This window comes from Hyaena hyaena, unplaced genomic scaffold, assembly GCF_003009895.1.
Source record: "Hyaena hyaena isolate Hyena2069 unplaced genomic scaffold, ASM300989v1 scaffold_300, whole genome shotgun sequence".
In the NCBI taxonomy this organism is placed as follows: domain Eukaryota; kingdom Metazoa; phylum Chordata; class Mammalia; order Carnivora; family Hyaenidae; genus Hyaena; species Hyaena hyaena.
This window is the reverse complement of record NW_024080933.1, coordinates 1,277,976-1,293,587: the sequence shown is the minus strand read 5'-3', so window position 1 is coordinate 1,293,587 and position 15,612 is coordinate 1,277,976. Positions and strand designations below refer to the sequence as shown.

Genomic DNA, 15,612 nt, shown 5'->3' with positions numbered 1-15,612 from the left:
CTCCCCACTAAAAATAGCCTGTCTATTCCTTTCGAGGACTTGGGTCTGAGCAAGCCTGCCAGGTTGGCTAAGACTGGTCTCAGATTTAGTTTGAAAAATTAGCCTAAATGGAGCTTTCTGCAGCAGAGGCCTGCCCGAGATGCTCTGTGGAGGGCAGGATCCCGCAGGACTGGAGGTGGCCCTGCCCCAAATGGCAGGGAGGAGGGCAAGGGAGATGTCATTTAGCTTGAGCAGGGCTGGGGGCTCTGGGGAGGGGGCTGTGCCCAGCTGTCCTCTGCCAACAGGGTGAGGATGGCTTTGAATCCTCAGCAGGATGAGACAGAAGCGGTTTGTCTGCTGTGCCTTGGGCTCCTCAGACAGCCTCTACCTGATTTTCCTCAGGGGCCTTAGCAACCCAGGCTCTGGAATTTGGCTCCAGAGTAGCTCCAAGAGGGAACACTCTTGGGATTGAGGTTGGGGGGAGGGGAACAAAGGGTCACCATTATGTGCTCAGTGAATGAATCTTTTTTTTTTCTTTTTAAGGGAAAGAAAAGTTGTGTGGTAGTAGGGGAGAGGAGGGTGTAGTGGGCTGTGTGTGTTTTAGAATTTCCGAATTATGCAGCTATCCAGAGATTCACACACCCAGGAGCCGCAGCACAGCCGCACAGAAGCAGGACAAAGGCTGTGACAGCAGCCAGCTCTTCTCAGTCTTGCCCAGACAACTCTTACTGGGGCAGGGCAGCTTTGGGGGGCATGTAGGGAGATGCAGCACTGCCCTCCACCCATGGGGATGGCATGCCAAGTCTCAACTTCTTCCTATTTACAAGGGCTCAAGGCAGCTGATGGACCCAAGTCCCAAGTTTTCATCATGATTTTTCTTTTCAGTCTCCTTAGAGGTATCCTTCAATCTTCAACAACATTTCCTTTTTTTTTTTTTTTTTTTAAATTGGGGTTGCTGACCATGAACCGGACAAATGGATCAGTTTCACAATCCCCCATGCTGGGCAAAGGGAGGAGGCTAAGGTAGAAGTGACTAGATCACCTCCCACCACTAGCTTCTGAAAAGGATCCCAAGCAACATGAAAAGAGGCCTCATGTTTTCTGGCTATGAGGAGGGGATTAGCCAGGAGGAGGCCAGGAAGGAAGGTATTAGCACATGAGCTTCTAAATCCAACAGTCCTGGGTTCAAATTCCAGCCCTGATGCTTACTGACTGGGGGGCCTTGGGTGTATTTTCAATCTCATCAGTGCCCTCATCTATAAAGTGGGGTAGAACAAAAACTTCTCTTAAAGATTAAGACAATGAAATGAGGTGACTGATGCATAGTCATTACCCAGCACAGACCTTAGCCTGGGGCAAATAGAGTTCATTTAAGTTCCTCCCCAAATCCAAGCAGGCACCCAGCTAGAGGTCACCCCCAACACCCCTCCCTGACCCTTACACTCACTGCCAGGCACTATGACACACTTCAGTTTCATCTTCACAGTAACTTATTTTTCAGATAAAGAAACCAAAGCTCAAGGGGGTTATGTCATTTTTATAAGGTCCCAGGGAACTGGGATTTGAACCCAGGCCATCTGCCTCTTGTAGCTACATTCCTAACCTTCTATGCCAAGGTGTGTATTAAAGCAGATGCCTTCCTCCACAGTGAACATGGAGCCAGCTTTGGTTAACAAGTGTGGGCAGTCAGAGCTACCTTGAGTCTTATCTGGGCCTGATATCAAACATCAGTTGGGCGGAGGGAGGAGGGGAAAAAAAAGAAGGCTTGTCTTTGGGGTTTCAGCATCAACTTACCAAAGAACAAGAATTTTCAATGCTGCTACAGGGTGACAAAGTGGTAAAACAGGTTTGTGGTGGCTCAGAGAATAATGGGAAATGTTCTAACCAGAAGCTCCTGAGGACTGCAGGAAGAGGGAGGAGGGGAAGGCCCCTGTGGTAAGATGACGTGGGAGTGAGTAGTCTTTCAACTATGCGCTCGGACTCTGAAGGGCTCATGAGGTTATTTGCTTTATAGGTCACAAAAAGGAATTTTCTAAGCTCAAATTACTGCTCTCGACTGTCACTGGCATATGTATGTATACATATATTAATAACATATGTACCTATGTAAGCACACATATATAAAACCATAATTTGTAATACAAAAAAACATGTATTATACACAATCTATAAAACAAAATCATACTTTCTTAAACCTTGTGTGGTGGGGGATTCATGGTAGCTCTCTCCCTGCCAGGCAATGGGGGGTTGGGGGATGGAAGACTTAAGAACTAACCAATCCCTCCAGTGGTCACAGTTCCCTGGATCAAGAGAGCTTACAGACAGACATCCCCAGTCTTGGAGCTGTGGCCACAGAGTGGTGGGGGTGGATTTGAGATTCAGAGAGCGAGAAAAAGCAAGTGACTATAGAAGCTGCTATCTGTAGAGATGTGGCCTCCCTGGGAATCTACATGAGATGTCCCTTAGAACAGAGAAATCTGGATGTCCTCCCTCAGACTTCCAAGAGGGCTCCCAGGCACCTCTGTAATGACTATACACTGAGTCCATCAGATATACTGAACATGACTCAGTGCAGAAGTGTTCGTTGCATGTGTGATTCTTCCTAACAATAATGTGACTCAGTTTCCTCATCTATAAAGTGGAGTTAGCTAAAAGAACATTCCTTAGAGAGTTGCAATGAGGATCAAATGAGGCCACCCAAGCAGAAACACTGAAAGTGCTTCCCGGCAGAGTAACTGCTCAACAAATCTTTGCTAGTATAACAACGATAAATAGCCATCAACGTTCCTGCTCTAAAGAAACAAAAGAGCTGCACCTCAGTGGCAAGTCAGCTTCCACAAGTGAAAATTATGCTTGGTCTAAGTTATCCTGGGAACTCCTTAAATCACCCATCTAGCAGTGTGTGTGGCACTGTGTATACTCTTCTAATGATCGGTGTTGGGGAAGACACCTTTGTTCCTTCAGTGGGGCATACTAGCTGTTCATCTTTAGGGGCTATGGGGAAAAAGAGTATGTTTTTGTACGTGTACCAGATCCTACTGGATCTACTGGAGGAGATGAGGCAGGTGCCCGGAAATGCCCAGCAATACTCGTTTCTGTGACAGAATACTTGTTTCTATGAGTAAGACTTAACTGAATGGAACAGACTTTAATGGCTTCAGGAATTCAGAGATCTCTGGTTTGAAAGGATTCTTCTCTTCTCTTTCTGAACCTCAACCCTGTGGGTGACAGTATCTTGAGTATTAGATACCAGTGTAATAGAACTGGGATCAAATGATCAGAGTAGCCTTAAAGGAGAAAGGGAGAGAGAGGCAGGGAGAGGGGGAGAGGGGGAGAGAGAGAGGCAAGCAGGAAGGGGAGTAGGGGCATCTCCATGCTCTGCATGGCAAGGTGGACTTACTTCTTCAGGGTCTGAAAGCCACGCTCTTTGAACTGTAGCTCCTGCTGGAGGTGAACCATCTCTCTCTTTAGCTTGTTGACCTGGATGGCAGAGGCCACACATGGGGCTAGATCAGAAATGATACAGAAGTGCAGGCTGCCCTCTCCTCTAAGGGGGAACCCAGAGCCCCCCACTGCCTCTCAGGCCACAAGGTCATAACACCATCCCCTCATTGATGTTGTCTTGGTCTCTGCAGCTGCTCGTGCAGTCAGCATCCCAGCCTGTCCTGCAGGTCATTCCTGGCCAGCCCTCACTTGAGGGAAACAGGAAGTGGACAGGTAGGTGCCAGCTGACCTGGGATAGAGCTTGGCCTTCCCACTGCCTTCCTGGATGACCTCTCTCAAGCCATCTCACCTCTCTGAGCCTCCCTCTCCTGTTCTGACAGATGAGGAATACGGTAATTCACAGGTCTGTGCATTACTTAAAGCAGGTAATGTGTATGGAGGTGAGAGGCAATGTAATAACTTCAGAGGCAAGACATGGCCCGGGAGCTGGATTTGGCCTGCAGGAATGCTGTGCTTGGGCTTGCAGTTATAAAATTTAAAAAGTTAATTGCTAATAATGAAATATGGAGAGATTTCACATAATAAGCCTAAGTATAGTTCTCTTCTAAAATCAGAAGATCTGCTAACACAGAGCCCTCATTCCAGCACGGCCACAACAGGTTAGAGCTGAAACCCAACTAACCCTTTAGACAGGGTGCACCTCTCTAGGCTACATACTTTCCAGCACATCCTACTGCTTCACCCCGGCCCACTTCCCCTGTTTGTTTTCTTGCAGGCATGATTTTGGAGAACCACTTGAAGTATCACTGAACCAATGTTCCAAATACTGGCTTGCCATTGAGCAAGTCCCTTAAATGCTGTGCTGTAGTTCCATGCCAGTAAAATGGGAATGATATTTAACCCCAAGAAGTCATCAAGTAATTATCATGAAGGAATTAGATAAGACAATAGAGAATAAGCCATAGCTGGGAAGAGAGCACACTGTATTAAGAACTGTAAGTCCTTGTGACCTTGGGTAGGCCTGAATCATTGTGACCTTGGGGCAAGTTACCCTAAGCTTCTGTTTGCTCATCTTTCAAGTGCAGATATGGACAATAGCTGCTTCGTGGGTTTGCTGCAAGAACATGAGACAGCATTTGTGAAGCACTGAGCACCATGGCTGGTCTACAGTGACGTGGCTGTTGCTGTTACCATGATAATGATGATGGCAGCTGGTACCACTGCTACTAGCTGTTATTTAGGGTCCTGTCAGCCAGCACCGGCCACCACTGCCCAGGGGAAGCATCTTCTCTGGTCCATTGGGTGGGCAAGTGGCCTGTGGCTGCCTCAAGGACCCCCTTCCACAGAAGAGGCCATACCCGGGATTTTGCTGTAGCAATTTCAGCTTTCAGGATCTCAGGGTCATACTTAGAGCTGGATGATGAACCCGACACCACTGCAATGAAAAAGAAAAAAAAAGTTCTGTAGAAGAAACACATTTTGGGAGAGAAGGCGTATTTGGCCGTGTATATAAACCCAGAAAGGAAAGACTAATCATCAACAACCTAAATGTTCAACAAGGGGGGGTTTTAAAAATTTGTTTTTAAGTTTATTTATTCTGAGAGAGAGCACAGCAGGGGAGGGGAAGAGGGAGGGAGAGACAGGATCCCAAGCAGGCTCTGCACCATCAGTGCAGAGTCGAATACAGGGCTTGAACTCATGAACTGTGAAATCATGACCTAAGCTGAGATCAAGAGTCGGACGCTTAACCGACTATGCCACCCAGGTGCCCCAACAAGGGGTGGGGGGTTGCTAAATAAATATAGTACATGCATAAGTGAGGACGATACAACTTAATATGATTTAAAATGACTGTATGCAGGAATTCTGAACAAGGGAAAATGTCCAAAACTTACTGCTACCTGAAAACAAGTTTACAAAAAACTATAAAGAGTAACTTAAGTTTGGAAAATATACACAGTTAACAAACACAAACATACACATATGCATCTAGAAAAAGCACAGAAAGAAATATACCAAAAAGATAATATTGATGTCCAGAGATTTGGATGATAAATAATACTAACTTTCATCCTTGTATTTTTCTTTACCACACTTTCTAAGAGGAATATATTTTTATTATCAGAAAAATAACTAAAAATGTTATTTATTATACTCTACAATATTAATGTACTTTTTTTTATTTAGTTGAGAGTGAGTATGCAAGCAGGGGAGAGGGACAGAACTCCATGCTCAGTGCAGAGCCCAAGGCAGGGCTCAATCCCACAATCCTGGTCAAGAATTATCAAGAGATGCTTAACTGACTGAGCCACCCAGGCACCCCTTAAAGTACATTTCTTAAAAATTTTATTTATTTATTGCAGTGATTTTTTTTTTTCTTTTTGAGAGGGCACAAGTGAGGGAGGGGCAGAGAGAGAGGGCGGGAGTAAGAGAGAAAGAGAGAGAGAGAGAGAGGGAGGGAGAGAAGGAGAAGGAGGGAGAGAAAGGAGGGAGAGGGAGAGGGGGAAAGGCAGGGGAGAAGGAGGGAGAGCGGGAGAGGGAGAGGAAGGGAAGCAGGGCTAGAGTTCACCCAATGCAGGACTCAAACTCACCAACTGTGGGATTATGACCTGAGCTGAAGTCAGATGCTTAACCAACTGAGTCACCCCAGTGCCCCTTAATGTACATTTCTAAGGGAAAATAAATCACCCAGAATTCTATCATCCTAATACAATTCTCTTTCTCAAAATTACTTTGCTTATCCACAGTTGTTATGTAGTTGTAATTACTGCATTTTTTAAATTTTAAATAAAGCATTTATGTCTTGAAAAGATATTTTAAGGCTTACAAAAATGAGCACAACAGAGTAAAATACATTTAAAGTAAAGACATGAGACAAAGGGAAAACAAGAATGAGGAATCACAGCCACAGGTGTGAGGTTAGTCAGGGCTCATGCAAACACCAAAGGTCCCACTTCCTTACCAGGCACCACAAACCTGGCTCTGAGCTTCCTAACTGGTGACGTGGAGAGGGAAAGGGGCCCAATGTAAGAGTCATGGTGTCGTTAATGTAAACACAACCCCACTGTTCAAGGAACAAAATAGGGTTCTTAGTGTGGAGGCCAGAGAAGAGCTTCTCCCATGGAGCCTTAATCCCAACCAAGTGCGCAATTCCATGATCCGCTCCCTCCCCACCCCCCTCGAGGCCCCCACCACACCCCACCTAGTGTCTTCTGAACACTGTGTGGGCAGTGCACAGTGGGGCCTGGAATTTCCTGAGGATAGAGATTGGTGGCAATTTCCAGGGTCTGGAGGTAGGGCCTTCAGTTATGCACAAGTTACAATGTAACACTGAATAAGTTACAATGTAACAGTGAAAAGTTCTGGATAAGGGAAATAAAACTGTCTGCCTAATAACATAAAAGATGTTTTGCACCATAGGCAGTGTTGCCTTTCTGCCCAGTTTACAGCGATGATGAAGAGGAGGCTTTACCAGAAGAGCTGGGTGGCAGAACATCTGGGTGGGTGGGGAGGACCTTGCAGTCCCCATTATCAGCATGGAATAGGGACTTCAGAATCACATTTTTGTTTCCAATTGGAAGCTTTCATTTCCTGCATTCTAATTCCTCTGGTGTTTGCTGAACTTGGGGATTTCAGGGTGGGATTTGGCTGGATACATAGCTGGAGGCAGTGATTTAAGCAATTTCCTCCAGACGGTCACTTTTCAACAAAATTTTAAAGTCGTTAATATTTGTTAACCACTGATTAATTGTAAGAACATGGTGAAAAGAGTCACTGGTGAGGAAAAAAGATGGGGAGACACTCACAAGGGGGTGTCCATTCTATGAGCACCCCATCCTGCCAGCCACTTTGCTAATTAGGCTGTGGCACTGGACTTGGGTCTACACCACAAGGAACTGTAAAGGAAAGCATGTTAGCAGCCTGGGAGAACCCATGAAGAACTGTTAAGACCTTACCCTTACAGGGGAGCATGGCCGTGGGGACCAGAAATACCAGTGCTGATCTGTGGAACATGGACGTGTTCCTTCGGGCATGCTAAAAAATCTTGGAGGGAAGGGAACCCAAAAAACAACGAACTCCTGGAGTGCCTGGGTGGCTCAGTCAGGTGAGCGTCTGTCCGACTTCAGCTCAGGTCATGAACTCATAGTTCATGAGTTCGAGCCTCACATTGGGCTCTGTGCTGACAGCACAGAGCCTGTTTCAGATCCTCTGTCTCCATCTCTCTGCCCGTCCCCTGCTTGCTCTCTCTCTCTCAAAAATTCAAAAATAAATCTTTTAAAAAATTAATTTAAAAAAGGAGAGGCTTGCTACTATTATTAAAAAAAAAAAAAAAAAGAACAGACTCCCACCATTTGAGGCACTGGGGGCCTGGATTCTTTTTTTTTTTTTTTTGCAAGAGAATCAAATTTTTTTATTATTATTATTATTTTTTTACAAATAGTTTATTGTCAAATTAGTTTCCACATAACACTCAGTGCTCATCCCCACAAGTGCCCTCCTCCATGCCCATCCCTCCTCCCCCCCCGCATCCATCAGTCCTCAGTTTTTGTCAGCATTCAATAGTCTCTCATGGTTTGCCTCTCTCCCTTTTGGGGGCCTGGATTCTTATGCTTTGCAGTGCCACCATGAAATGCACTATTTGTATCCAAAGCTGCTGAAATGAGATGGGCTTGTTATCATTTAAAAAAAATTTTTTTTAATGTTTTTATTTATTTCTAGGAGAGAGAGAGAGACAGAGAGAGAGAGAGACAGACAGAGTGAGCAGGGGAGGGTCAGAGAGAGAGGGAGTCACAGACTCTGAAACAGGCTCCAGGCTCTGAGCTGGCTGTCAGCACAGAGCCCAACGCGGGGCTCGAACCCACGAACTGCGAGATCATGACCTGAGTGAAAGTCGGACGCTTAACCGACTAAGCCACCCGGGCGCCCCTGTTATCATTTTTTTTAAGTTTATTTATTTAATTTGAGAGAGAGCGAGCATGCAAGTGAGCTGGGGAGGGGCAGAGAACGAGGGTGAGGGAGAATCCCAAGAGGGTCCCACACTGATACGGGGCTCAATCCTATGAACTGTGAGATCATGACCTGAGCTAAAATCAAGAATCAAAAACAATCAACTGAGCCACCCAGGTGCCCCCCTGTTATCATTTTTTAAGTAAACATTTTATCTAAGTAAAAAGATATATGTGGAAAGGTGCACAAATCATGTACAGCTTGATGAATTTTCACAAAAGAAATACACTCAACCAATAAGCACCACAATCAAGAAACAGGTCATTGACCTCCCTCCCCTTGTGTCCCTAATCCCCTCACTACCCCTCCAACAAAGGGGTATTCGAACAGGACCTTACAGAGTGATTTAAGTGCCCACCTTTTTATAGCTTTTGATTCGTAAGCTTTTATTCAAGTTACAGATGACCACAAGTTTAGCAGTCAAGGTTTATTATGAAAAAAAGAACATTCCACAGGTCCCTATCCCATACCTCACTCCCGAAAAGGGAATCATTTCAATGTGTTCAGCGAATTTCTTGGTTACCAAAAAGGCAGCAAGTTATTTTTGTTTTAGGCATTATTTACTCACTTATCTCTCGGGAGAACAGAGGGTTAGCTTCCCTCCTTTCTCCAGCCCCGGCACTGCACACGTGCACACCCCCCCCCAGCTCCCCAGCCTCAGAGACAGCAATATCTCAGTGAAAGCCATCTTCAGTGTTTGCATTACTTTTATTCTGTAAACATAACTCGGGCCAGAGGCATGTAGCTGACTTTGCTTACTTTTCCTTTCCAGCACATTTTTTGGGGGGTTGTTTTTCCTAGAGTTAATAATTGTCATTTTTATGCTTGCTGACTTTCTACAAACTGGTCATAGATTCAACCTCACGCTCTGCCAGTTATCTGAATCTCCCCTCACAGGGTCCAGGTCCATCCGCGTCCTGATGGTTTCTGCTTTTTGGCTCTGCCTGGCCCAGGCATGTGCCTGCTTTGGCATGAGCTGGATGTTTTCTGTGCTGCTGGCATCCTGAGATTCCCTTCTTGCCTCTCTCTTCTTTCCTAAATACCACATCTTCTCCTCCTACCATCTCGTTTCAGTAGAACACCAGCAGCTTCCCAAGGAGGAGGCCACAAATGAAAGAAACTTTTGAAATCATGCATGTCTAAGAATATTTTTGTTCTACCAGATGGTTGATTAAAGGTAGTTTTGCTGGATATAGAATTCTAGGTCGGAAGTGATTTTCCTTAGAAATTTGAAGGCATGGCTCCATTGTCTTCTAGGTTTCCAGTCTTACTGTTGAGCTATTCTGAGTCCTGATAATTTTTGCGTGACCTGATTTTTCTCTCTGAAAGCTTTCAGGATCTCAGATCGCTCCATGTTTGAAGTGGTATAAGGGTATGCCTTGGTGTGAGCAGACTTTCATGCATTGTGTTCACTGAGCCCTTTCGATCTAAGAACTTTCCTCCATCCGTTCTGGAAAATTCCTCTGAAATTATTTTACCTGATGCTGCTTCTCCTCTGTTTCCTCTGGAACTTTCATTACTCTGATAGATTTCCTGGCCTGGTGCTCTACTTCTTTTTTCCCCTTCTTTACCATCTCATTGTATTTTTGCTCTGCTTTTTAAGAGGATTTCTTTAGGCTTGCCTTCTACTCTTCCTACGGATTTTAAATTTCCGCTATAGTATTTTAATTTCTAAAGATTCTTTTGTGTTCTCTAAATGTTCCTTTCTATAAAATATAGCATCCTGTTCTTGTTTCATGGGTGTGTAGCTTCTCTCGATGTTTTCTCCACACGTACTCCTTGTTCCCTACAAGGCCTCCCCATCACCAAGGGTTTGTTTTTATTTCTATTTTGCATGTCAGAGGCTTTGCTCAGATGTCTGGAATCTCAGTTGTCTGTTCACATGTAAGAGTGAGGCCCTAAAAGCAGAACAGAGTGAGGTTTGTTGACTGTGGTTTATATGGTACATGCCTTCACTAGATTCTTTCATCCAGAAATCCTCAATGTCTTTACATCTCTTTTATCTGGTCAGATGCCTAGACTCTGCTACTGTCCAGCCTGGGTGGCAAGAGCCTGGGCACCATTCTGGGGACCAAGTGGTACATGTGAGCTGGGGTCTCAAATCCTATGGGTCCATGTTAACTTAATCACTGTGTTTTCAGTGTGGTGCACCCCACCTTATATCCTGTAGTCCAGAGACTCTTTACTCTTTCCAAAAAATAAATCTCTATTCCTTTGCCAGGTTGGGGATGGGCTGTGTGATTTGGGGAAGAGATTTGGTGGTCCTTGTCATAAAACAGCTTTTATCCAATCCTCTTTATCTGAGACCCTCCTGAAACTTCACTTGCACTCCTAGAGACAGCTGAGAACTCCAATTCCCATAGCTTCTGCCAGTCATCTATGTAGACCAGAGTGTTGGTTTTCCTCAGGATCAGCCCATATAGATGTCACCTGCCCATCTGCTTTCCATCTTCCACATCTTACTGTCACTCTTTTTTTCTCCCAGTCTCCCTGTCTTTGTGCATGTACTCCTTAAAAAAGAAATGTCTTATTTTGTATCTTCTTAGTTTCAGGAGTGAGAGAAATCAGATGGTTTGTTCAACTGGCATTTTTAACTGCAAGAGGTTCCCAGTGATTCCTTTCTCAAATGGGAAACCAAGGCCTAGAGAGAGGAAGGAACATGGTGAGGGCCCAAAGAACCAAGTTATCCTCAGTTCTCATCTTTCAGAGGATGAAAGAACCCAAATATAACACAAAAACCTTAGAATTTGACTGCTGACTTAGATTAAGAGAAATGTTTTTTTTTTAATTTTTTAAATGTTCTTATTTCTGAGAGACAGAGGGAGACAGAGCATGAGTGGGGGAAGGGCAGAGAGAGAGGGAGATATAGGATGTGAAGCAGGCTCCAGACTCTGAGCTGTCATCACAGAGCCCAATGTAGGGCTTGAACTCACAGACTGCAAGACCATGACCTGAGCCAAAGTTGGATGCTTAACTGATTGAGCTACCCAGGCACCCCGAGAGCAATGTTCTTGAGGTCAGACGCTCCCAGATATAAAGGCTCTGTCACTTTTTACCAGTGTGACCTTGAAGAAGCTCCTTCCCCTCTCTGGGCCTCAGTTTCCTGATATGTAAAAAAGAAACAATATTTGCAGAATAGTTGGGAGGGGTAAGGTTACTTTAAGTAACAGATGTGGAATGCTCATCACATTGCCCTGCAGGAATATAACAGGTGCACATTAAATATGAGTTCTCTTCTTCTCCATGGAGCTAGCAACTGCACCAGAGGTGCTGACAAAACCTCCATCCCCAGGGCGGGGCCCCCCACCTGTGGCCAGGCCCCACCTCAGCCACGGCCAGGTGGCAAAACCCTCACAAGCCTGGGCAAGCCATTTGAGTTAGAAACAAGGCATGTGACTTCACCAGTCTATCAACATGTTGGAGAACTTGACTTGGAGGGCAAACCTGGTTTGTAAATCCAAAGAAAGTCATGAGGAGGAAGGGGACATGCCTTTTTAACGGGGATGCTTAGGCTGGAAATGCCCTAATTCCTGAATTGTTTGGATCTCTGATCTGGTTACCAGAGAGGACCTTAGTCACTTCAGATGGAAATTCTTTAACATTCAAACCAGTGGTGCCTTGAACTTGATGGAGTCCTATGATAGGACTGCATCATTACTTCCTACCACTGACCATGTATTTATTCTTATTAGTTCCAGGAGTCTGTTAAAATCTTTTGTCATTTCAATGCCAATGAATTAATACTATCAAATATTATTTATTGAAAGCAAGCTTAAGAATATGACAAGTACTTTTCCAGGTACTGTATATCTTTAACTAATTTAAGTCTCATAACACCCCAATGAAGGTGATGCCCTTGTTATGCCAATTTTATGGATGAAGAATTTGAGGCAGAGAGAAGTAGCATATAACTTGGGCAAGGTTACACTGCTATTAAGTGGCAGATCCTGGATGTGAACCCAGGCAGTCCAGCGCCAGCCCATACTCTTAAAATATTATATAACGTGTTTACTCTAAGAAGAATGTTGAGCCATTAACATGTTCTAACAGTACTGTTTTACTGACACCAGTGGTTTTCAATTGGGGGAATTCTGCATGCCCTAGAGTGCATTTGGCAGTGTCTGGAGACATTTTTGGTTGTTATAGCCGGTGGTAGGGGGTACTACTAGCATCTAGTGGGTAGAGACCAGAAGCGCTGCTCAACAACCCACAATATACAGGACAGCCCCTACAGTGAAGATTTATCTGGCTTCCAATGTCAGCAGCACGGAGACTGAAAACTCTGACATGGACCCAGGAGAGGAAGGTGCCATTAACATTTTATATTTAAACAGAAGGGCTCTCACATGTAAAGAGGTAAAGTGTGTTCTCCAAGAGGGCACAGTGACAGTGGAGATGTGAAACCAAGCCCTCTGACTTCAAAGTCCAATGACAGTCATCTCCTACCATCAGGCTTCTCTGTGGGAATGTATCATTCCTGCCCATTTGCCTCTTTTCCTCACCTTGACTTCTTATTTTGGAAACTATATGTACAGCAAATTTGAAAGACTAATATAATATTAATATATCCTTTTTTTCCTAGGTTCACCAATTTTTAACATTTCCTCACAGTTGTTCTATCCATCCCTCCCTCCACTCCAATTCTTTCTCTCATTGGGATGCCTGGTTCATTGCAAGCCCTCAACGAATGATTACTGAAAATGGCGGGTGGCCAAGAATGCACACCTATCCTCTATTCAAAACCACCAACGTGTCATTGGCAGCTATTGATCAGCTTACTTAGACTGATGGCATAGTTGTATTATTTTTTCCTGCTAGATCTTTTTTGAAATTAAGCTGTAGACACAATGATACATGCATCTCATAAGAACAAGGACATTCCCCTATATAGCCACAACATGATGATCACACTTTAGACAATTTTCCAAATATCTGAGAATGTCTGTTATGACATTCTCCACAACCTCAATCCAGGGTCTAATCAGGGTGCAAGCACTTAATTTGGTTTATACTTCCACAGTTTTTTTTTTTTTTATTATTATTGTTGTTGTGTTTGTTGTTTTAAGTCTAGAAGAGTTTCCCCTCTTTCTAGTTTTTCACATTTCCCAACTCCCCAGAGTCCAAGCCAATTATCTTGTAGGGCATTGCACATTATGGATCTCTCTGGCTGATTTTTGATGATTCGATGCATGGTAAACATTTTTGTCAAGAATCCTCCACAGTGTTCTTACTGCATCACATCAGAAGGCACGTGATGCCAGTTCGTCTCCTTATGGTGATGCTAATTTTACACCTGTGTAAGGCGGTAGCTGCAGCTCTTTCCATGTGAAAAAACACTTTATATTCTGAAATTCCTAAGTGCTTTTGTGGGGTGATACTTTGGGTCCATGTAAGCATCCTGTCCCCCAAAATAGGAAGGTTTGCTTTTATACACACTTGTCATTTTTTCAGATTGCAGGGCTTCAGGAGAAAACAAAATCACCCCATCTCTTCAAATCTGAGCTTCACTAGGGACAATGATATCTCCCCGCCAGGGCTGTGGTAAGCATGATGCTAGAGACTGAATTCTGTCCCTCCGCCCTGCCCCCAATCCATGTATTGAAGCCCTAACCCCCATTGGGATGGTATCTGAAGAAGAGCCTTTGGGAGGTGATTAGGTTTAGTGAGGTCACGAGGGTGGGGCTTTTACAATGGGATTAGTGACTGTACAAGAAGAGACTGGTCTCTCTCCATGTGATGACACAGTGAGAAGACAGCCATCTGCCAGCCAGAAACAGGGCTCGCACTAGAGCCAGACCATGCTGACACCTTGATCTTGGACTTCAAGCTCCAGAACTATGGGAAAATATATTTCTGTTGTTGAAGCCACCTAGTCTCTGAGATTTTGTTATGGCAGCCTGAGCTGCCTAAAATAGATTAAGTGCTAAAATGCTCATGACAGTCTCTAGGACGTGACTTGACCTAGAAAAAGGTAATGAGTATAATATAGTTCTTTTCCATACTCTGAGACTCTGGGGGTTTGCTTGAGTCACCAAGGAATAGGGCAGGGCTAGGAGAGTGAGTAACTGGGCAAGTTCTGTCCCCATGGTGGACTGAACTTCTCAAAGTTAGGGCTTCACACAGGAGAAGTATCCAGTGACCAGGCCAAGCCACGCCAACCCTAACAGCATGGCCTAGCGCTAGCCCCTTAGCCCACACTGAGGATGCTGGGGGGACAGATGGGATGGATTTACAACTTACTGCTGCCTCTCACCAGCTCTAAGACCCTGGGCATGTCATCAACTCTGCTAACCTGTTTCCTTCTCTATTATAGGGGATATTAACTGTACTCACCCACGGGATTATTTTGAGGATTCAGTGGAATAGCATGTTCAGCCTGACATGCACTAAGCACTCAATAAACATGGGGCAGGACTAGTTACTAGAAATAGTGGTAAAAGATAAAAACCCCCAACACGTTGGAAAAGGTGAGTGGGCTCCTGAACAGGTACTGGTCTGGTACTGCACTGGAACAAAGGGCTGGGGCCTCAGCCTGCCTGTTCTCCTGAAGATACCAGCATGAACCAGGGAGATAGGAGCCCTGCCCTTACGAGTTAATATGCCACTGGAGGTAATACAGACAGACATGTAAGCAGACGTCTTGTGACACGCTATGAAGAAAATCAACAGAGAGCCCTTACAAAGGCTAACATTGGGAAGGCAGTCTGTTGATGGAGTTGTCAGAAGCGAGCCTCCCAGAGATGACAGGAAGAATGAGACCGGAAGGGTAAGTGGGAACCAGCTACTGAAACAGACAGAAGAGCATCCTAGGCAGGGGTGCAGCAAGTGCAAAAGTGCCAAGGTGGAAAGGTGCAGGGCAGGCTATGGGAGCAGAGTGGGGGCTCCAGAGCCCCGTGAATGAGGCAATGGAGTACAGCGCGTGGCCGCATGAGATGAGGCGGGGGTGGCTGGCAGAAGTCTGATCACAAAGGGCAGTGGAGGCTGTGGAAGGAACGATGGGAAGCCACTGAGGGTTTTTTGTTTAAATTAAGGGAAAATACACATAACATAAAATTCATTTTTAAGTGTCCAGTTCAGGGGCATTACGTACATTTATGCTGTAATGCAACCACCACCACTGTCCATCTCCAGGTCTGTTTCATCCTCCCCACTTGAAGCTCTCTCCATTAAAGAACTCCCCAT

General features: G+C 44.9%; 1 protein-coding gene across 2 annotated transcripts in view; it reads right to left on the bottom strand.

Moving 5' to 3' along the window:
* The window catches only part of WWC1 (WW and C2 domain containing 1), a 154,956-nt gene that overhangs the window by 53,438 nt on the left and 85,906 nt on the right, over nucleotides 1-15,612 (bottom strand). For both annotated transcript variants that reach the window (XM_039247661.1, XM_039247662.1), the window contains exons 4-5: nucleotides 4,782-4,858; nucleotides 3,380-3,459 (exon numbers count right to left, since the gene is read on the bottom strand). In XM_039247661.1, the coding sequence (XP_039103592.1) occupies nucleotides 3,380-3,459; nucleotides 4,782-4,858 (157 nt within the window). The remainder of the gene's footprint in view (nucleotides 1-3,379; nucleotides 3,460-4,781; nucleotides 4,859-15,612) is intronic.